This window comes from Aspergillus tanneri, assembly GCF_003426965.1.
Source record: "Aspergillus tanneri strain NIH1004 chromosome Unknown AapTan_6_pilon_pilon_pilon, whole genome shotgun sequence".
Classification (NCBI taxonomy): Eukaryota; Fungi; Ascomycota; class Eurotiomycetes; order Eurotiales; family Aspergillaceae; genus Aspergillus; species Aspergillus tanneri.
This window is the reverse complement of record NW_022984633.1, coordinates 1,752,478-1,773,696: the sequence shown is the minus strand read 5'-3', so window position 1 is coordinate 1,773,696 and position 21,219 is coordinate 1,752,478. Positions and strand designations below refer to the sequence as shown.

The 21,219-nt window shown below is 52.8% G+C and overlaps 9 protein-coding genes across 9 annotated transcripts; 5 read left to right on the top strand and 4 right to left on the bottom strand.

The window, feature by feature from the left end:
- Nucleotides 1-198: 198 nt before the first annotated feature.
- ATNIH1004_008616 (uncharacterized protein) lies at nt 199-3,508 on the top strand (the record flags this gene model as incomplete). Its single annotated transcript, XM_033573221.1, has 3 exons — nt 199-335; nt 396-1,848; nt 2,756-3,508. The coding sequence occupies 3 exons, from the start codon at nt 199-201 to the stop codon at nt 3,506-3,508; spliced, it is 2,343 nt and encodes a 780-aa protein (XP_033423773.1).
- Nucleotides 3,509-4,121: 613 nt separating this feature from the next.
- Nucleotides 4,122-5,930, bottom strand: SWD3 (WD40 repeat domain-containing protein; the record flags this gene model as incomplete). The annotated part of the gene is made up of 3 exons (XM_033573220.1): nt 4,122-4,172; nt 4,278-4,928; nt 4,986-5,930. 3 exons carry the CDS (start codon nt 5,928-5,930, stop codon nt 4,122-4,124), a joined length of 1,647 nt encoding a protein of 548 aa, XP_033423772.1.
- Nucleotides 5,931-6,167: 237 nt separating this feature from the next.
- SMPD2 (inositol phosphosphingolipid phospholipase) lies at nt 6,168-7,541 on the top strand (the record flags this gene model as incomplete). Its single annotated transcript, XM_033573219.1, has 1 exon — nt 6,168-7,541. One exon carries the CDS (start codon nt 6,168-6,170, stop codon nt 7,539-7,541), a length of 1,374 nt encoding a protein of 457 aa, XP_033423771.1.
- A 754-nt stretch (nt 7,542-8,295) lies between these two features.
- On the top strand, nt 8,296-10,106 carry ATNIH1004_008613 (SGNH/GDSL hydrolase family protein; the record flags this gene model as incomplete). Its single annotated transcript, XM_033573218.1, has 10 exons — nt 8,296-8,497; nt 8,559-8,565; nt 8,620-8,656; nt 8,716-8,768; nt 8,832-8,953; nt 9,090-9,177; nt 9,238-9,331; nt 9,395-9,454; nt 9,520-9,756; nt 9,807-10,106. 10 exons carry the CDS (start codon nt 8,296-8,298, stop codon nt 10,104-10,106), a joined length of 1,200 nt encoding a protein of 399 aa, XP_033423770.1.
- A 960-nt stretch (nt 10,107-11,066) lies between these two features.
- thiA (thiamine thiazole synthase) lies at nt 11,067-12,117 on the bottom strand (the record flags this gene model as incomplete). Its single annotated transcript, XM_033573217.1, has 2 exons — nt 11,067-11,725; nt 11,784-12,117. The coding sequence occupies 2 exons, from the start codon at nt 12,115-12,117 to the stop codon at nt 11,067-11,069; spliced, it is 993 nt and encodes a 330-aa protein (XP_033423769.1).
- Nucleotides 12,118-12,812: 695 nt separating this feature from the next.
- Nucleotides 12,813-14,396, bottom strand: ATNIH1004_008611 (retrograde regulation protein 2; the record flags this gene model as incomplete). The annotated part of the gene is made up of 1 exon (XM_033573216.1): nt 12,813-14,396. The coding sequence occupies one exon, from the start codon at nt 14,394-14,396 to the stop codon at nt 12,813-12,815; it is 1,584 nt and encodes a 527-aa protein (XP_033423768.1).
- Nucleotides 14,397-15,506: 1,110 nt separating this feature from the next.
- ATNIH1004_008610 (uncharacterized protein) lies at nt 15,507-15,892 on the top strand (the record flags this gene model as incomplete). Its single annotated transcript, XM_033573215.1, has 2 exons — nt 15,507-15,602; nt 15,647-15,892. 2 exons carry the CDS (start codon nt 15,507-15,509, stop codon nt 15,890-15,892), a joined length of 342 nt encoding a protein of 113 aa, XP_033423767.1.
- A 2,529-nt stretch (nt 15,893-18,421) lies between these two features.
- Nucleotides 18,422-19,045, top strand: ATNIH1004_008609 (HAD family hydrolase; the record flags this gene model as incomplete). The annotated part of the gene is made up of 1 exon (XM_033573214.1): nt 18,422-19,045. One exon carries the CDS (start codon nt 18,422-18,424, stop codon nt 19,043-19,045), a length of 624 nt encoding a protein of 207 aa, XP_033423766.1.
- Nucleotides 19,046-19,261: 216 nt separating this feature from the next.
- On the bottom strand, nt 19,262-21,028 carry ATNIH1004_008608 (uncharacterized protein; the record flags this gene model as incomplete). The annotated part of the gene is made up of 4 exons (XM_033573213.1): nt 19,262-19,294; nt 19,340-20,588; nt 20,687-20,837; nt 20,890-21,028. 4 exons carry the CDS (start codon nt 21,026-21,028, stop codon nt 19,262-19,264), a joined length of 1,572 nt encoding a protein of 523 aa, XP_033423765.1.
- Between the last annotated feature and the right edge of the window lie 191 nt (nt 21,029-21,219).

The window sequence follows — 21,219 nt, the reverse complement described above, 5'->3', positions numbered from 1 at the left end:
TTCGTAAAAGCGATGTACATACAGTCTACTTAATCTGAATCTGCCAAGAATGACGGCATCTTTTTTCCCTCCGACGTCCATCGTGTCGTCTTTGACCTCTCTCTCTCTCTCTCTCTCTCCCTCTCTCGGACTCTCTCTGTTTCTATTTTCTCTTCTCTCTGCCTCTTTCCCTCTTTTAATTCATTCCCCAGTTTCAAAATGAATAACCAACAATTCCGCCGTCTCGTCCTCGACAATCCATCCAAACCCGCACGCGATGTTCCCCGCGACGCCTCCAACACTCCCACTGCCACCTCAGTGGGCTCACGACGACATTCCAGTATCTCGATGACACCGTACGTGAATTTCTTCCTTCTCTATATCCATCAGATGAATGAAGGAACTAACAAATCCAGCCGCTCTGTCACCCACGTCGACTTCGCTCGGCAACTAGCCGAACACCGCGAGACCGACCAGCCGCCCGCGAAAAAATTCAAATCCTCAGCGGCGCCCAAAGGGACCAAGCTGCCTGCGGGCTACGAAGACCGTGCGGCTCGACTGCGAACGACCGCGACAGCTACCGCGACCGACGCGACTGACTCCGACCTGCAGAAACGCGTCCAGGCACTGGAAGAGATGGTGAAACTCGGACAGATCGATCAGACGACGTTTGAGAAACTACGCAGGGAACTGGGAGTTGGTGGTGATGTCGGTAGTACCCATATGGTGAAGGGGTTGGATTGGGAGTTGCTACGTCGGGTGAGAGCTGGGGAGGATGTTTCCAAGAATCCTGCTCCTCCTGCAGCTTCCTCTAATAAAGAAGAGGAATGGAATAAAGGAGAAGAAGAGGTCGATATCGATAAGGAATTGGAGCGAGTATTAGAAGGAAAGGGGCAAACGGGTCTGAGTCTCCCGTCGGCGCCGAAGGAGATGAAAAAGGAGAAAAAGAAAGGCTCCATGGCCCCGCCGCGGCCCGCGAGGATGTCTCGAGATGAGCTTCTCCAACAACTACGCGAGTCTCGCCGCGCGACGACCACGGAGGAGGCGCAGCCGGAGTCGGTGCTGGGGGCGCGGTTCAAGAAGCTCGGGGAGACTCCCAAGGTCGAGAAGAAACGGTGGGTGGAGCAGGATACTAGTGGACGTCGCAAGGAGATTCTACAGATTACAGATGCTCAGGGCAAGACCAAGAGAAAAATGCGGTGGCTAGATGCGCCTAAGGATTCGTCGAATGTGGCCACCGCGGTGCCGGGCCTGCTAGTTCCAAACAAGGATGCTCAGCCACTTGGCATGGAGATACCAGTGGAAATTGCAGCAAAGGCGAAGGCAGCTGAGAAACAGGATGAGGAAGAGGAAGATATTTTTGCAGGAGTTGGGGCCGATTATAACCCCCTGGGGGATCTGGGAGAGGAAGACGAAGAAGGTTCATCGGATTCCGACAAAGATATCCCCGGAGCAGCCATCTCCACGACGACAGCTCCCCAAGGGACCGCTGTGCGACCGCGTAACTACTTCTCGACCTCAACGAGCGACGAGCCGACCGAACACATCGAACGATCGAATCCCTTGGCGACGGATCCCACGCTGCGGGCCGCGTTGAAGCGAGCAGCGGCGCTTCGACCGTCGGAGGGTGGAGTCGAGGGGACAGAGGAAGGCGAGGTTGACTCGGAGACGCTGCTACGACGGAAAAGATTCCTGGAGGAAGCACAGCGCCGTGAGGCCCTGGACGTCATGGACATGGATCTGGGATTCGGCAGCAGTCGCATCGAGGACGAGGAAGACGAGGAAGGGATCACCTACGAGGGACGAGGCGGACTGAAGCGAAAGCGTGGGCCCAAGAAGAGGAAAGGAAACAAGGACAGCGTGTCTGACGTGATGCAGGTGCTGTCGGGCCGCCAAAAGGAGTGAAGCCAGCAAACTGAACTGATGATGAATGGGTTCCTTTCGATGGGGCATGTTTCAATCCATCGTCGTGCCTAGAACCAGCGCCACCGGAACGCAGCGGGTCCAAGTGTGGATTGGCCAAGTGTGGATTGGATCAGCCAACGATGGACAGCCCACGATGGTGGAACATGACCAGACAGGCAAATAGGATGCAGGGGAATCCAGAATAGCGCTTGTACTGTGTAAACGCCCACGTCATCTGTTGGAGAGGCATTGACTGGGAATGGTTGGGGGGGGCTGCAGAGGTGGTCGGCGGTGCAAAGACCCGATCGGGAGATGATGATGCTCTTGCTTGTCATCGACACGATCGACCAGAATCTGCAGAAAGAAAACTGCGTAGGCAAACTACCAGAAGACAGGACAGACGTCAGTACTTGGGACGGAATACCTGACGGTACCTGAAGATTGCCGGTGTGCGCACAGACAACCAGGTACCGCCATGTCGACTGTCAACCCTAACCGCCCATCCATGGGTCGAGAATCTCAGGATCCATGGTGTTCGCAGCTACAGTCGACCCTAAAACACGCTAATGCCGCTAATGAAGACCAGACTATCCAAGCCCTAGAAGAGGAGGTTATACTTAAGAATTGGACTCCCACCTGACTGGGCTGGATTACACCTCCTGTGTCGTGATACTTCTGTCCCTCCTTTTCTGATCGACTGTGCCGTGCACGTCCTTGTCATTCCTTTTCATCTCGTCTCTGCTTACCAGCTCACATTCATTCTCACACACACTCCCTCTCTTCAAGATGGTCTCCTTTTCCTCCCTCCTGACCGCCGGCCTGCTGGCCACCACCACCCTGGCCGTCCCCCCACGGCCATGGCCACGACCAGACGGTGCACCTTCGCCGCCGTGAATTGACCAAACGCGAGGGGAGCCCCAAGCGCGGTGCTGCCTACAACGACGCATCCACCGTGCACTCGCTCCATGAGAACGGCAAGATCGGCTGGGCCTATGACTGGAACATGTATTCGAATGGCAACCTGCCCGAGGGTGTCGAGTTCGTGCCCATGCTCTGGGGCAGCAAGATGTTCGGCGGATGGTCCACGGCCGTTCAAACGGCGCTGGCCAGCGGCAGCTCCTATATTATGGGCTTCAACGAACCCGACATGGGCTCCCAGGCCGCTATGAGCCCCGGGGAGGCTGCCAAAGCCTACAACCAATACATCACCCCGCTGAGCGGACATGCTAAGCTGGTCACCCCGTCCGTCACCAACGGCGGCGGTGACGGCGTCGGTCTCTCGTGGATGCGCTCCTTCCTGGACCAGTGCAGCGAGTGCGGTCTCAGCGTACTGGCCGTGCACTGGTACGGCCAGTCGGCCGACGAGTTCAAGAAGTTCGTCACCGAGGCCATGGACCTGGCCCGACAATACAACCTCAAAAGCACCTGGGTCACCGAGTTCGCTTTGAGCCAGGACATAAGCGCCGGCACTGCTTCCGAGGCATCCGCTGAGTTCCTGAACGAAGCCCTCCCCTGGTTGGAGGGCCAGGATGGTGTCGGCCGTTACGCCTACTTCATGTGTGCTGATGGTTACCTACTGAACCAGGGAGGATTGAGTATCAGTGGTAAGGCCTATGTTTCTTGATTCTATCCATTTTTTCCACCAGGTTTTTTTTTTTTTTTTCTGCCTACCCTTTTTTATTCTTTTTTTTCTTTGCCTAGAGTTTGCAATGTGTGCCCAGGATTTTGTTCTTCGGATTGCGGTTGTTAGTGCCATCAGTGGATCATCTCGTATAGTCTAGTTGAATTCATTATGAATTTACCCCATCCTCGACAGAGTACGGAATACTCAAGAATCAAAGAATCCCAAACAAGACTACTTATTTGATTTTCTCCTGGCTAGAGACCCCGTTCCATGGATCATGGCCCAAACTGCATCCGCATTGGTGGAGCCATACTCCGGAGTGATGTCTATCCATGGATACTGAGATCGTGTGACCAGTACAACGGTCCAATTCTTGTGCATTTGTTTCATTCCATTTTCTTACTTTTCTGGTACACTGCACTAGACGAAGGAAAGGAATTCTTTTGAATCGGTAAAATAAAAAAAATTAGGGTTTCATTTCCCGGATTCCTATATTCCATATTCACCCTGTTAGGTAACGCCTCTATATTAAGTATATTGTACACGCAATTCATTCCCAACGCCGGTCATCATGAAATGGGAAATGAAAATGAGAATGAAGATGAATCGAATACTAGGTCGTCGGTGTTGGTGTCGCGTTCGCCATCATGGTATCCTCTCTATCCTGTACTTCTGTGTTGTTAGCGGTAGTGTCGACGGTCTCCTCTGACTCTTGTTGTGGTTCTTCTGGTTCTTTTTGTTCTTCTTCTGCCTCTTCGTATATCCTTACTGTCCCGTCAATGCCACAGCTGACCATCAGATACTGTGTGCCCATCACCGCTGTGTCTACTCCTAGCACCACTCCTTCGTGGCCCTCGAGTCGTTGTAGGATCTTCTTGCTCACCACGTCCCAACACACCACGGCCCCGTCCTCGCTACCGCTGACGGCGAAAGCAGCCGGTGGTGCCGTGCCGCCGCGCGTGCCGTAGACGCCGAATCCCCCCGAGAGACTGTACGTCCGGTTGCGATGTCCCTGGTAGGTCTTGATGCAACGGCCTTCGACGTAGTTCCACAGCCGCACGCAGTCGTCCAGCGTCCACGCCAGCACGAACTTGCCGTTGGGTGAGAACTTGACCGCTGTCACCGGCGGGTTGTCCTCGTGCACCAGCGTGCGCAGACACTGACCAGTTGCCGTGTCCCAGATGCGGATCAGCCCATCCGTCGCGCACGACACCAGCAGTGTGCCGTCCCAGACCACATCGATACCTCCTACTGGGTCCGAGTGCGCTGGGAGTGACCGCATCACGCTGGCCGATCGCACGTCCCACAGGAAGACCGCCTCGTCGTAGGAGCCGCTGACCAGCATGTTTCCCTTTGGCGAGAACGCGATCTGGTAGACGTAGTTGTGGTGGCCCACAAAGGGGATCGGGTGCGCCTTGCCCTATAGTTTTCATCAGCCATTATCCCCAAATCCGATCTGAAACAAAAAGAGACATACGGTCAGCACATTCCACAGACGAATGGTCTTGTCATCCGACCCCGACGCGATCGTAGCACCATCCGGTCCCCACGCGATGGTTGAGATACCAGCCAGATGGCCCTCGAACGTGTGGATCAACTTGCCGCTCTGCGTATCCCACACTTTGACCGCCCCGTCAGCACCACCACTGGCGATCATGGACGAATCGGGGGAGAACTGCACGGCGGAGACACCCCGGAGATGGCCCCGGAGCAGGAATTTCAACTGGTAGTTCAATTTGTCCGGCTTGGGTGGTGGAGGTGGCGGTGGTGGTGGTGGCGGAGGCACCGGTGTGGGAGATCGATCGGAATATGTCTGTTCTGCCTCAACATCTGCATCGGCTTCCGCAACTATAGCCGGCTCGTCGCCCTCGCCACCAATCTCCTCGACCTCCATCTCGTCTCCGTCAGGCACCTCCCGCATCTGATGGTTCTCTTGTACTTCCTCCTCCCTTTCCTCTTCCTCTTCCTCCCTGTCTTCCTCCGGCCGCTCCCCTATCACCCTTGCCACATCGGCATCCTCTACATCTCCTGTCTGTTCAGATGCCTCGTCTTCTGCCTCATCCTCATCCTCCTCCCCGTCGTCCTCGTCCTCGCCGGGATAATGTTCCGACGAAGCTTCCACACTCACTTCCGATGGCGACTTGCGACCGCGATCGCGAGAACGCCAGTAGTCTTCGGCATCCATGGTCAATTCATCGGGACTCTCCGAGGCACTGTAACTGCGGGACCGACGATAGGGCCGCTTGGGAGGCAGGGCTTTCTGCAGCGACCAACTGGCGCGACGGCGTTCGACCTCGTCGTGTTCTGATCCCGCCGCCAGCTCGTCGGATGAGGACTCGGTGGGCGACTTGATGAAACCCTTCTGCCGCATCGGCGACGGGGCAAGACGACGACGCTTCGAGCGATGATTGTAGCCGTCCATGGCGCGAGAGAGCAGAGCGAAAGACAATGCGAGGAAGGAATCTTGTGAACGTGACGGGCGCTTGTCACCGCCTACGTTACGCGCCAGCCGCCGGCGGTGAGGTCATTCTCTCCAGCGTCAAAATATCTTCAGTTCACACTCTTCGCTTCGCTTGTCATCTTCACCTCGCTGTCATCTCCATCATGTATCTTGTGTCTACTCTTTCTATCTAGTTCCTAGTCTATCGATTGATCTAACATGCCTTCTGAAGATTCCTCCCCCTCCCACATCCACATCCTCACCCTCAACTGCTGGGGTCTCAAGTACATCTCTAAATACCGCCATGAACGTCTGTCGGAAATCGGTCGCCAGCTGGCCCTGGCAGATCCTCCACCAGAGATCGTGGGCCTGCAGGAGTGCTGGACACAACAGGATTACGAGAGCATCCATGACCAGACCCGACACCTCCTTCCATACGGCAAGTTCTACTTTGGCGGCATCTGGGGCGCCGGGCTGGCCATTCTCTCGCGATGGCCCATTGAGGAAAGCAGCATGTTCGCCTACCCACTGAATGGCCGCCCAACCGCTTTCTTCCGCGGCGACTGGTACGTCGGCAAGGGTGTGGCATGTGCGCGGGTGCGGTTTGGCCCACAACGGACGGACGTCGCCGAGGTCTTCTGCACGCACCTGCACGCCCCCTACGAGCGCGAGCCCCACGACTCGTACCTCTGCCATCGCACCGCCCAGGCCTGGGAGATTGCCAAGCTGATGCGCGGCGCTGCCGAGCGCGGCCACCTGGTGATCGGTCTAGGCGATTTCAACATGCTGCCGTCCTCGTTCGCCCACAAGCTCATATGTGCCCACAGCCCCGTCCGCGACGTGTGGCAGGTCCTGCATCCGGACTCGTCCGTGGGCGCCGCCATCGACCCGGTTGAGCAGAAGCGCAACCGGCCCGCGCCCACAGCTGAGTTCAACATCCAGGAGAACGGCACCACCTGCGACAGCAAATTCAACACCTGGCGCTGGCCCGAGACGGACCGCAAGCAACTGGAAAAGGGCCACGATGTCATCGTCGACAAGGACAGCCCCGATCCGCGGGGGAAGCGGCTGGATTACATATTTGTGGGCGACGGCGAGGGCGCGGCACGCTGGTCGGTCGAGTCTGTTGGTGTTGGCATGATGCAGCGGCATCCGCAGCTGCGGTGCTCGCTCAGTGACCACTTCGCCGTCGAGGCGGTCATCACGCGGAATGCTACCTCCTCCTCAGCCGAAGCAGCAGCAGGATCCGGATCCTCCCCCACGGGGCTCTCCCCCGAGACCTACGACCACATTCTCGAGATGATCCGAGTCTACGATCTACGAGAACGGTTGCAACGGCGCTGGCGGGTGGCCCATTTCTTGGCGGCGGTGCTGGTGTCAATCGGGTGCTTTGTGGGCGTCTGGTGGACGGGAGATCATCTACCCTACGTAGCGTTCATCCTGGTGGTGGTGAGCACGCTGAGCTTCGGGGCGGGGATCCTGGACGGATTGATCGGGGGATTGTTCATGTCGAGCGAGATCCGAGCACTGAAGGAGTTCCGATGGGAGGTGCATAATGCGCGGCGACGGGCCGAGCCGGCGAAGTCGGAGTGATTAATTCTCCTGTATATACCTATTCCATGTACCTTGAAGTACTTAATGCCTTACAGTCTTACTTGGTACTTCGAAGTATACTCCGTCGATCTCCGATAAGGCTGTTTCAGACTTTCCGACCATCGCGTAAAATAATAAATTACCGTCACAGGCTAGCCCTATCCAGCCCTGTTGTGCCCGCTCGCCCCCTTTCCTTCACGTCTGGACACGATGATTGGCCCAGACTCCTTGTTGGACAGGCTTGGCGCTCGTGCGTCAACCCCCGCGCGAGCCCCACCATGGACCAATCAGCAAAAGGCAAGAGTGGCCCCCAAAGTCAGCTCAGCCGAAAGGGGGAGAAGCACCCATTCTGGAATGTCACCACATGGGTCTGGAGTGGCATGCAATCCATCTCTTATCCAGTAGGTAAGGTAGGAAGGTCCCTTTGAGTTATAAGGAGTATAAATTTATTACCATTCTTTGTAGGAAGCACTATCCGTAAAGATAAAATGATACAAAATGCTAGTAGTCGTCTCAAAACGGTATCAAACACCATCCCGCCCTCTGTCTGGCCAATCACCGCCGGTTCACGGTGGACCAACGATCGCTGCTGTACTCTTACAGTCTTAGGTCCGTCTCAGCCAGATGCCCAGCATCAGCCGGTTTCAAATTCTCCATTGATCGCTTCATACATTAATTATCTGTCCTGTCCTGTGCTGTCCTCTTCTGTCCTCTTCATGCCGTCCTTCTCCCCATCGTGCTGCTGCCGGTGACAATGCGTTTTCCTCTCCTCTGGTCCCTCCTCTCCGCCTCGGCCTCGCTCATCTCGGCCACCATCCTCGAGAATGGTCAGGAGCGTCTGAACCCTTGGCCCGGTCAGGCCTCCAATATCTCCCTCGACGATTCTTGGAGGAACTATGACGCCGATGCCTCCGAGATCTCCTACAAGGGACGATGGGATAGCAAGAAGATCGGTTGTACGTTTTCCATCGCTGCCTCTTGGTATTTCCTTCACTGACGTTCCTTTGTTTCTCTTAGGGTGGTCGTGTGTCCCCCCACTCCTCTCTCGCTTTGGCCGTCGATCACTAACTTGGTACAGAGCTCCTGGCATCAAAACCGAGTTCACCGGCGACAGGGTAGGGCTGTGTCTGGTTCAAGAATAGAAACCAGTCGACTAATGTGATTCTACCAATAGTTGGCGGTTAGCTTCGGTGAGCATACCACCGATGGTGTACTAGTGGCTTATCGGTAGGTCTTCTCATCTCCTTGTGCCATCGATGGGATTTCCGTTACAACTCTCTTTCTTTTTAGCATTGGTTCCCTGGACTGGCTCTTCTCGAATGTAACCGCCCGCTCTACCTATCAGTTCGTGTCGCCTGAAACGGATATGGGCGGTATTCCCGCGGGTGATCCCAAGATTTTTGAATTGCGAGGTATGCTTCCATGACCAGACTACAAGGATCAAGGATGAATGACAAGGGACTGACACTGGGGTAGTGACAAACTGGGGCCGGGGATAAGTAGAACCTATCCTTTTCTCTCTCCCCTCCCGACTGACCGCCCACACAGCTCAGATTGCCGGTGTCTCCGTCGCCAGTGATGCCCATCTCTCCAAGGTCGAACCGTTTAAGAAAAAGGTGGAAATTATTGGCGGATCGTAAGTTCCGACCCACCGGTGTTTTCTTTCGACCTCATTCAACTGATTTGCACTGGGTAGTCTCGCATCCGGACAGTACGGCACTTATGAAACCCTCTCCTCGTGGTCCTGGCTCTACGGTGCTGGTCTGGGCAATGTTGAATTCACAATCACCGTGAGTCCCAGTCTTCCCGACGGGATTTGATGTCCCCTCCATTACTGATGCCCTGATCTATAGGCCTATCCGGGAGTCTGTCTCGCCGACATGAAGTGCTACGGCGGTGACGTCCATGGCATGGTATGTATATGTGTTCCTCCCTCGTCCTTCAGTTGGGCCCAACTCCCGTCTAACGTTCCCTCCAGCCATGGTGGTGGCATCGCGCCTCCGACCCCGGTTCGCGGGCTGGTTCAATGTACGATCAAGACCCAGAAGAATACGACGTGCGCGGCGAACAGCCCGCCGACCTAGTCATCATCCAGATGGGCGGCAATGACCATCGAGAGCCGAACAAAGTTCCGGGTTCTGATTTCTACCATGATTACGTCCGCCTGATCGATGACGTCCATTCGGTGTGGCCCAAGGCCGTCGTGGTCATCATGGTAAGTCCCCTCCATCCACGACACCTTTCCTTCGCTCACACCTGCACCAGACACAATGGAGCGTCTGGGAAAAACGCGGCACCCAGTACGTCCCCACCTCCATTTACGACGAGGAAATCAAGCGCGTTCACGATCATTACAAGGACAAGGGTTTCGTGCACTGGTTCGACACCGCCGGCATCCTGCAGCACAACGACATCAACCCCAAAAACCACCCCACAGATGTTGGCCACGTCAAGATCGCCAGCCATCTACTGCAATGGACTCGTCTGATCATGAGATGGCCTCTGGAGCCCACGGGCGAGGTTCAGCATGGTACCCTGTACTGGAACGACATGCAGGAGTATTGATCTTTCCCCTCTCTCTTTTCTATGTATATTTCTCTCTTCACCTCCCGGTGCGGTGTCCCCAAGTCTTTCATGTACATCAGTTCGTTCCAGATTGGTTGGGTTTGTTCAATACTGGATTGATCGATTTGATTTTATATTGCGTCGGTCCGGCTGTTTTGAGACGCCTTGTCTTTTTTCTTGATATCGTTTGCTTTTATAGACTTGTATTTAGGTGCGTTTCGAAGATCTCATTGTTGTGATATACATAGTACAAATGAACTGGATAAATCTATGATTATTTGAAACACCTAAATATTCCGAAGTAGTTCTTGGATGAGATGTTAAATAGGGAAGTATTATCTGGATTGTATCCTTTCGGTAAAGGGACTTGGAGTAGGCGGGTTTATAGGATGATCAGCTTAGACCTGAACTGTTTCACTTCTTGCTTTATTATATCCTATGGATTTCTTCGAAATACAATATATATATGTATCGATACCAGATTCAAAAACGTGTAGTGCTATGACATTGACCTTGTTAGTTCCCTTGACGCAGCTCAGTATAGTCATGAGAGTGAAACAAAGATAGTGAAAACTTGCACGAACAGTCTCGGAGGTCAAATTTGTATAAATTTTTCTTTAAAAATGCATGGGAAACAGGATAAAGCTGAAGCTAAATGCTAAATTATAGATAGGATAATGAAGCAGTGTTAGAGGATGAATACATGCGCTTATGTACATTAATTAGAAAAAGAAAGGAGGAATGAGTAAACAGGGCAGTTTAGTATTTTATGAGATGGCTATAAGTACTTTGGATCTGACCTGGATTATAGAGTTTTATCCGATCAAAGGAGAATGTACAATGGTATGATAACTACGTTGATAGCATGGGACGCACAACTTCAACAAGTATTCATTCAGATCAATCAATTATCACAACTTAAACTCATTCACACAAGACAAATCCGACTCAAACGTGTACTTACTCAGCACACTCGCGCTGACGCTCGTCAAAGACCTTCAACGCCTCCTCGGCCGCCTTGACTCCGCTGAGCACCATGGCCCCGAAAGTCGGACCCATGCGGTTGAACCCGTCAATTTCGGACAGCTCCATGCCGCCGATGATGAGGCCCTTGGCCACCTCTCGGGTGTTCTTCACGATGGCATCCTCGGCCGAGTTCATGTCCAGGCCGCGCATGCCACCCAGCTTGTCGACGGTGTTCATGGAGACCAATCGCTTGGCGCAGAAAGCTCCGAAGGGACCGTCATGGCCCGTGGTGCTGATGATCACGGGTGCGTTGATAGTGTTGGGGTCCATGCATGAATGGTCGTCATGGTGCAGAGTCACCAGCGTCCAGTTCACGACCACTCCTGCAATGCGAGTCCCCTTGGGGTCGCCGTTGGGGGCCGGGCGAGTCACCAAGTCCTCCACGGCGGTGGCATTGAAGAGCTTGACGTTGGGGAAGGAAAGCACCTTGGACAACAGCGTCGAGGTGAACAAGGAGGCGTGCTTGACAACAACGTAGTTGGGATTTGCCGGGTCCTCCTCGTAAGGCACACCCAGATCGTTCAAGAAAACATCGGCGGGACGACGCATCACCATAGCAGAGAAAAGTTGGCCACCGAGCCAAGCACCACCGCCTTTTAAGACATCAGCATCTATACGATAGGTCTACGTTTCCTCTTGGGTGTAACTAACCAGGAGAGACGGAAGCCTCAATGATGGCAATCTTCAGGTCCGGACGAGCGTTGGCCAAGACGTAGGCGGTACTCAGACCGCAAGAACCAGCGCCGACAATAACAATGTCACTCTCGGCATATTTGTCCAGATCCTGGAAGTACCGTCTGGTCATAGCCCGCGAGACCTGGCTCTCACGGATGGGAGAGAATTTGAATTCATCCCAGTTGTTGCCAAAATGGTCGAGCAGCTTGGTTTGAGCGGATCCAGCGGGAGCGGTCTCGGGAACCACGAGCTTACCCTTGAGACCAGTAGGGGCCACGGTGGGTTCGTAAATGGCAGCGGGAGGCGACATGATGATCAAACTGTTCTTCGTTAGCCATTCCACTACAGTGGAAACGAGGGAAGGCATGATCCTTTCGCTGGTATTATCCAGATCAAGTTTTGACCGTATATTCTCAGAACGAACCCAGAGCCCTCGACACCGTGGTGTGGTTGGAACCTGACTAGATCTCGAGAAATCCAATCGAGAAACCCGCCCACGTCAAGGTGTCAAGGGATAGGAACGAACACCGGCCCACGCCCAGACTTTACCTGAGATACCTTGATCAGAAATCGACTATCCAGCCAAAGGCATGATCCATGACTTCCGTCGTACCAGACCCTGAAAAGGGCCATGCAAGGTGGGTATTACATTGGGGTTCGGTTGGATCTGGGGATGGTCAGCCAATTCTTTCTTTTGAGAGAGTATTTACTTAGGGGAGGAGGACTTGTTCGATATATAGACGAATACTAAAGGATGGATGAGCGAGTATAATGGACAAAGGAAAGAAAAGAATGGCGATGGTGGGGGGTGGAGGGGTATTTAAGCGTATTTATCTCCTGTGGGTGTCCAGTACAGTACGGTAGCGTACGGTAAATACCGTCCATCCGAGAATCCCCGCCAAATTGACTTTGTGGTGACTTAATGGAGCTGGAGGTTTGACTCTCCTAGTTAACTACGGAGTATCGTCTAGGCAGCACAGAGTAAGAACACGGAGCCCTCTCTTCCTAGCTCACAGTAACCCCCACTTTAACGCCATACCCCTCAATCTGGTTCTTCTTCTTTCCCAACCTTTCGATCTTCTCGGCTCTCTGCGGCAGCTCATTCTTTTCCATAGATTCGACAACTCCGCTGGAATGGTTGCACGTCACCCGGAGACGTAATAGATCACATCGCCTTTTCTTCGTCACGATGTCCCACTCCGTCTCCAACCCGATCCTCCAATGTGCCGTCGACACGCGGCCAGCGGGGTAGATATCTCCGATCAGGGTGGCCACGCGCCCTAGGTACCGGCACCACCATGCTTCTGGTGCCGAGACGCACCGAGCCAATTGCTGTTGGTGGATTTGATCTGTCGGTGCGAGATCTCCTGCCCAACGCTCACAGAGAACAAGCGCAATTAGGGCTCGTTCCACATGAGAAAGTGTATTCACGGAGGCCAAAATCCCCGTCGATGTACTGTGTAAGGCAGCGGCCGACCGCGACTCTCGCGGGACCTGGGAATGGATAAAAAGTAGATTTGCAATTGCGGTGAGGAGACCGCTGGTAAATGAATCGGGAGGACGGAAAGAGGCCAAATGAGAGGAAGATGTTGGGAACGCTGATGCGAGAAGCTGTCGGATTGCGTCGGCGGAGGGAGGTGCATATGGCAAGGTTGCCGCCACCAAGGGGTTCTGGGATCGAATTGCCTCGGGCATTCGATCAAAGAGGAACCCCTCGCGGACTCCCCCTTGGCAGAATTGGATGTGCGTGATGCTTGGCAGCGCATCCATGATGACGTTGACGAGAAAAGCCACAGCTGGAATCTGGGATGCTCGTCGCTTCGACACGCCAAAGATGTCGTCACCAGCATCGGATACCATATCGAGCACGGAGACGGTATCGTAGAAAGAGTTCCTGCTGACCCTATATCCGTTGATGATGGGGATCGGGTATGGGCGGATTGTGGACTGTGCCATTAGAACGTAGCCCCAGCCTCTAAATCCCCCACCAGAAAGGTAGAGATCCAGATGCCCCGTAGAATCCGTCATGAACTGGGGTACGTCTAAGCGCTTATATGCCTCTCGAAAGTTTCTGGTCATCTCCTCCCTCAGTGCCTTTTCTGCCTTGTGACCCTCTTTCCGCGCTTTCTCCAGACGCATCGTCAAGGCTGCCGCACCATAAGGAAAACTAAAGGAGCCCTTGGGGCTCGTCGTAAGGACCCCGTCCTTCTCAACTACCCAGGTGATCTGCGTACTCCCCCCTCCAAGATCCATTGCAAGTCCCGCAACGGAATAGGAACAGCTTGCAATACCCAGGGCGCCGAACCGGCCCTCGTCTTCTTTTGATAGAAGACGGACCTCCCAGCCTGTACGATCCTGGATCCGGGTCCTGAACTCATGGGAATTGGGTGCAGTCCGAGTGGCCTCGGTGGCCAGGACATAGATATTCTGGGTTGGTACCCCGAAATCCTCGCACGTAGCCTGGAATCGAACCAGTCCGTCCACGACTTGATCCATCGTCTCAAGAGGAATTGGACCACGCTCCCCCGAGGTGGAGAATTGCACATCGTAGAGAGAGATGGCAGCTCGGTCCTGGAAAACCGCTGGCATCACCCGTGCAGTTGGGGGCGAGAGGTCGGTAATAGAGAAGCGGATGCCATTGCTAGGTAGGTAAGTATAGGCTATAAAGAGTGATAGTGATGGATGAAATATACAGGGGAAAGTACTTTATCGAACTGACCTTCCCATATCCACAATCCCGTAGAGATTGGGGGATATACTTGAATCAGCCGCCATTATACGGATAACTCTCCTACGCTGAGAGATAATTTTAAGAGAAAGGTCTCTATCTTGAGAAGTTCTCGAGAATCGTTAGGATGATGTAAGCCCATACAGGAGTTCCCACCAACCACCACTCACTTTTCCATACTAGCGCGTATTCACTCATACTGTCCTTTCACTCTGGCATCAGGTATCCCTTCTCGACCTCTCTTCCTTTTCATCTTCCTTTTGCTCTCACTCATCTGCCTAATATAGTTTCTCTCCTTTGGTCAATTTCCCGACATGTTCAACCACTGGTCAAGTATTATTAGTAACAACCCACCCCAAGCACTAGTTACACACTAACAAACCACCTAGGACTAAACGATCTCCCTTTACAGAGTAGTGTTTACTCCAGTTTAGAATAATACTTGTTTGGGCAAAGCGCCTCTTGCTTACTGTTTACCATCCATACAACCCCAACTGTGTAGAATCAGCCTTCCAATGCAGTTCTGCACTGATTAAGCCCTAGTGCCAATATTGATTGGTATTTTGGTCAAGTGGTGTTCGCTGACACGCATCGCCGGGCTCCGATACCCCTGCGAAGCCGTCGGTCGCGTGAAACAACAGGAGTTGGAACGCTTCGCAGCTCCTTTCGCAAGCGAGAACACGCTACTACAGCGAAATCTGAATTTGGTTTTGACATTCTTGGAAAGGCTTATCCTATGGATCTAGACAATTCACCGAATTATAAGGAGCTTTTTGACAGAGGTTGAGCTGCGAAGACAGGCTGAGGCAAAGACAAGGCGTGCCGAGAAGAGAAAAGGCAAGTTGAGGAAGAGCGAAGACACTCCGATGAAGAGAGAGAACATGCTGAAGATCGAAACAGGCAGTTCAGTCAGAAAACACCCTTGCTAGAATATCTTCAAACATGCCACAGCCTGTTGTCCTGGCCCGTACATGTCAGGACAACCTCACGTGCCACAAAGGAAAGTATCCCAGCGCCTCAAGGGAAATGTTGTCCAACACATCTTCTTCCGTGGAAAGAATGCGCGGGTACGTAGCAGAAAATATATCATTCCATTTGTAACTACCTTCAGGCAACGAACGAGCGTTCCACGCAGCTATTCTCGACCATTGCGGGTCTTGAAGACCTGGTCGACCCGCTGCAGTGTCGTCCTATGTACAGTGGGCGGGACCTTGAATTCTACGAAAGATTAGCTGTTGAAAACCATGTACGCGATATTTTCTTAGAAGTGTGCAAATTACCCCCGGCCCGGCGGCGATTTCGTCTTGGTGATGGTGTCTGGTTCGAGAGTCATACCAATGCCTTGGAGGAAGGCTAGACGGAGGATCTTGCCTCACTCGGCGCTGAAGACTCAACACAGCACCGACCTAGGCCTGATCAATTCTGCATTCACAGAATGGACGACAATTATACCTTGCTCATGACTGTGGAGTACAAACCTCCCCACAAACCTACCGTGGAAAACCTACGTGTGGGCCTTCGGCCAATGGATTTTTGGAACGAAGTGGTTCGGAGGGAAACGATACCCCACTGATGGAGCAGAGAAACTGAAATACAATGCTGAGCAGATTGTGTGATCGATCCTTACCCAGGAGTTCCATGTCGCAATTTGCGAAGGGCTTGAGTAGTCATATGTGACAATCGGGCTTGCCTTAGTCCTTCTCCGTGTGCTACAAGGTAATCCGGGCAAACTCCATTACTTTATCTGTGAGCCTAATATGGAGGTTGATGGGGACGACATTCAACTTTCGACAGCCTTGAAATGCCATTGCCCGCGTAGCAGCAAGCCCCACCTGGATTGGAATATACAGGATCCCCACCGACTCTGAGGGAACAGACTCCGAATGGCTGCCATCGCGTCTCTTTTGCAATGGCCAACTCCAAAGGACCGTGCGCAGCTCCGGACTAGTTGTGCGCCCTCGCTGGATACCTACCATCCAGCGCAGGACTCCTCCAACTCGGATTCGAATCTGGTAGCGCTTGGTCCTAGCAAAGCCAAGAGGATTGCGCCAGGACCAAGGTGGCCAGCCTTGGCAACACATAATGCAGTTTTGCACTCAACGGTGCTTGCTCGGGCTTCAGCAGAATGTACTTTGTCATTTTCATTTTGTCGATGTGAGTTTACATTCGGACAACTTTCATTCAGAGGGCCTAATTCACCAGCTAAAGTAGCAATTGTATAAAGACCTGGATCACAACTGTACCCCTTTTGGCGATTGTAAGTCATATAGGGCACCATTCAAGATTATCTGTGCTCGATATGGCTATACGCTAGTCAGAAAAGTGGCTACAAACTAATGTTAGAAAACAGTCTCTAGAGAAATACAGGTGTATCGCATCTTCTAAAAAGCACAGGGGTCAGAAGTTCCGGCGTTTATTGGGGCGATCGACCTGGCTATGACTTATTTCCTCCACGGTGACGGTTGGATTCGACACTACGCTGCTCATGGCCTGGATGGGCGACAACATAAAGGGATCGGAGCTGTCTGCATAGATGGAGGGTGAGATCAGGCGATCAAATCGTGCAATATGCTCCCTCGGTGGTATATGGGGATTTCCGTTATGAAAATCTATTATGGAGCCCTAAGTTACAGAAGGTTCTCATCTTTGATTTCCATGACGTGACGCTGAACCATAGACTGAAGAGGCAGGCAGAATCAAAGAAGAGGACGTTTCACGGACCACAGGTGGAAGAACGAAAGCACCACCGGATGGACTACGCAATACTTGAAACACCAGGTTCTTACAATGTGGACGGGCTGAAGTTATTCATGATCGACAGCACCATCAAGGGTATAAAACGAGTATCGACAAGACGCGGGGTCTGGCAATCTCCCATGTTTCTAAGTTGTTCAAGGGCTATATTACCCATTGTCTTGTATGTATACAGAACAAACCACCGCACCACAAACCTGATAGCCTACTACAGCCCATCGTTCCAAGATCAGAGTTCTTCCACATTTTCATGATACTCTTGATCACTCACTGCCAACCACCGACAGTATTCGATAGAGCCCTTATGGCGATGGACATTTTACCGGACTGTTCGAGTTGTACCAGGGAAGTCGACAGTCAGCAGAGGCCTGGCACATCATACGGTATTAACTAGGATTCGGTAAGAGAGCCTTCTCTTCCCGACTGGGTGCTGAACGAGAACAGAATGGGTGTGATTTCAAATAAAAAGCATAATATAAATCCCATGCGGACAGAGTGGGCCGAAAGCGATAACTGAATACCTTTCAAGATGGAAAGGGAGACAAGAAAAGAGATCAAGGGACACGTATGGTGTCGAGTGCTTATAACTGCACATGAGCAACTTGACCACTCCGGAATAAATGGAAGCTGAAAAGCAAAGCCTCCGCTGATCGGTTTTTGACTGAACGAGCCACGTGGTCCAGTTCATCCTGTGTGATGCAGATCGCTCATGCAGTATATCCCCACAAGAACAGTGAAGGAGCCTCATTGTCTATCTCTTCAGTTGCTCAGTGACAGATATGACGACACCCTTAACAGGGGCGTGGTCGGTCTCTGGAAATGTGGTTCCATTAGCGAGTATTGCCGTAGTACTGCCTACCTAGGTAGCATGAACAATAGATGTATACCACGCTCTACAGGATAATATTATTTTCCCAGAATTGAACAAAGACTATATATCCCCAAAACAAATAAAAAAAGACAGCCTCACATCCGATGAGTCACTATCAAAACATCGGGTGATCCTTCAGCCTAACAATCACCCGAACACGGACGAAAATATATATCCTCTCGGTATAGAGATATAAATCTACCCCACTCTTTCCGCCCACATCCCCATTAAAACAAAGCAAATAAAGAAAGACAATTCAATATGGCACCCCGCGCAATAATCTTCGATCTCCTAACCGCCCTCCTAGACAGCTGGACCCTCTGGGCCCAAGCCGCCAACGACCTCACAGCAGCATACCAATGGCGTCGACGATATTTAGAACTGACATTTGGCTGCGGGATCTATCGACCATATGAAGAGCTAGTCTACGAAGCCGCAAGAGACGTACATCTCCCCGACAGAGTACCAGAAACCTTACTCCGAGACTGGGATCAACTCCGTCCGTGGCCAGAAGCCCCCGCCGTGCTCTCCGAGCTGAAGGACAGGGGATATCAACTAGGCGTGGTGACGAATTGTTCGGTGGCGTTAGGTCGGAGAGCCGTCGCGGTTTGTGCTGGAGGGGTCGAGTTCGATGCCGTAGTTACGGCTGAGGAAGCTGGGTTCTATAAACCGCACGGGAAGACATATGCGGCTATCTTAGAGGCCTTGGGTGTGGATGCCAGTGAGGCGTTGTTTGTGGCGGGGAGTAATGGCGACGTGGTGGGTGCTGCGGCGGCCGGGATGGATGTGGTCTGGCATAATCGTGTGGGATTGTCAGCGTTGGAGGGGTCGGCGCCGGGTCGGGAAGGTCGGTCTTTGCAGGTGGTGATGGAGTATTTGGAATGAGTTGAATGGATGTGTATATTTGTTCTGGTGGAAATCATATTTTGTATGTACAAACAAATAGCGCTATGTAAGCATCTAGGTCTGAAGTCAAGAGATTATGATAGCAGAGGGGTCTCCCCATGTTGAGAGATAGAAGGAGCCTTGTTTTTGGAATATAGTCTAGGACTCTAAAAGGCATTAATCCTGTGGAAGGCCAAGTCATCACAACCTGCATATCTAACGTTTCGTGAAAACCAACTGACACCCATCCTAGAGCAATCAGCACAATCCTTAGAACAATGCAGAACAACATACCATCGGGAACAGCGTTGCAAACACCCGAATCTCCTCCGACCTCGCCGTTGCATGGTGCGCCCAATCGAGCTCTAGCGCCGCTTTGCCAATCATCCCGGCCATCGAGAGCGGCACATACCTCCGAGCGAGACAGTCATGCGGGCCCGCACCGAAGACGAGCCAGTTCCTTGTCTTGGACTGGGCATCGCCGGATATCCAGCGCTCAGGCTCGAAGACATCCGGGTTCGGGTACGCATCCGGGTCGTGGAGAGCCGGGTAGCAGGATGGGACGACCATGGAGCCCTTGGGGACGGTGTAGTCGGGGGTGATGGGGAAGTTCCGGGTGGCTAGGTAGGGAACGAAGATGACGGGGGGACGATGACGGAGAAGCTCCTTGATCACTGCGTTGGTGTAGATGAGCGACTCCAGCATGGGCAGATCGAAGGGTTTATTCTTATCCCCGCCGCGCGCGGTCAGGTTTTCCTGCCGTAGTCGATCAAGGACATCGGGTCGCTGCGCGAGAATTTGGAACAGCCAGGTGGTAGCGCTGCTGGACGCATCCTGCGAAGCAAAGAGGAAGGTGAATAGCGTCTCGCTGATCTCCTCGTTGGTGAACTCGCGGACGAGATTTGTGGGCTTCTCCACGTCTGTCTCCCCTGCGGCGATGCGCTCGCGATATCGGTTTGACTCCATCATGTGGAGCACCCAATGGTCTACGATGCATGTGGGCGTCGCGCCCGTAGCCATGTTAGCCTTGCAGGCGGCTGCACATTTGGCGAACTCGGCATGGACCGCGTCGGCCGTCCGCTTGCCTAACCAGGGCTTGGTGAACGGGATGTACATGGACAGGGGAATGTTAACCAACTCCATAGCGGCCGTGGCTAGGTAGAAGTCGTCGGCGATCTTCTTGACTGCGTCCTGGGAGATGTAGTCCCCGAAGAAGGTGCGACATGAAAGGGCACAGTTGATCTCGCGGAACATGGTCATGAACGCCATGGGACGTCCCTGATTCGCCTGGCTGGCCGCTACGAACTTTTCGAAGTAGTCACTTAATACCTTCTCTTGAACGGGCAGGTATGTGGCCATAGCCTTGTTGGTGAACAGGGGAGTCAATCCTCTACGGTATTCGGCGTGGGCCCTCCCTTGGAGAAACACCCATGCTCTGTGGCCTAGAAGGTCTTTGGCGATGGGAACTATGCATGGCTCGGCGTATGCGGGAGACTTGAAAACCTTGTGGGCTAGGTCTCTGTCGGAGGCGAGGACGACGAATCTACAATATCCAGGATAGTAATATAAGCAAGGAACATACACACACACACACACACACACACACACACACACATCGAGATGACAATGGAAAGCACATACTTATGAAAGACAGATACACAGCTGAGAGGTCCACTCGCCCACTGTGCCAGGTACGCTTCGAACTTGGGATGGATCGCTTGGAGAAATGGGCCAATAAGCGGAATCTTGAAGGGAGGTCCAGCAATGGGACCCTTTCTCTTGAGGTACATAACTAGCGACGAGGGTCAGCTGGATAAGCCCATGAATTTGATATTCCTGCTTACCTTGGTCATAGACCACCACTCCAAGCAGAAAAGTCACGATGTACTGCCAGATGGGCCAGGCAGCCAGAAAATCCGGCGGCAGGCGGAAAGACCCTGTCTGCAGCAGTCGAGACTGAACGCTGGAGTTGACAGCATCCATGTTGGTCCTTGAAGGGGCAGAGACAAAAGGGGTACACTATGGCTATTTTATATGGAGATTATCCTTTGCTGATGATAGGGGTTTGTCTCCATCATCCTATTACTATAGCTAGTTTGTGTAATACGGAATGTAGTTTTGTATAGATTATTACCAGATTAGGACTAGACTCCGCAAGTGTCTCGATCCGGAAA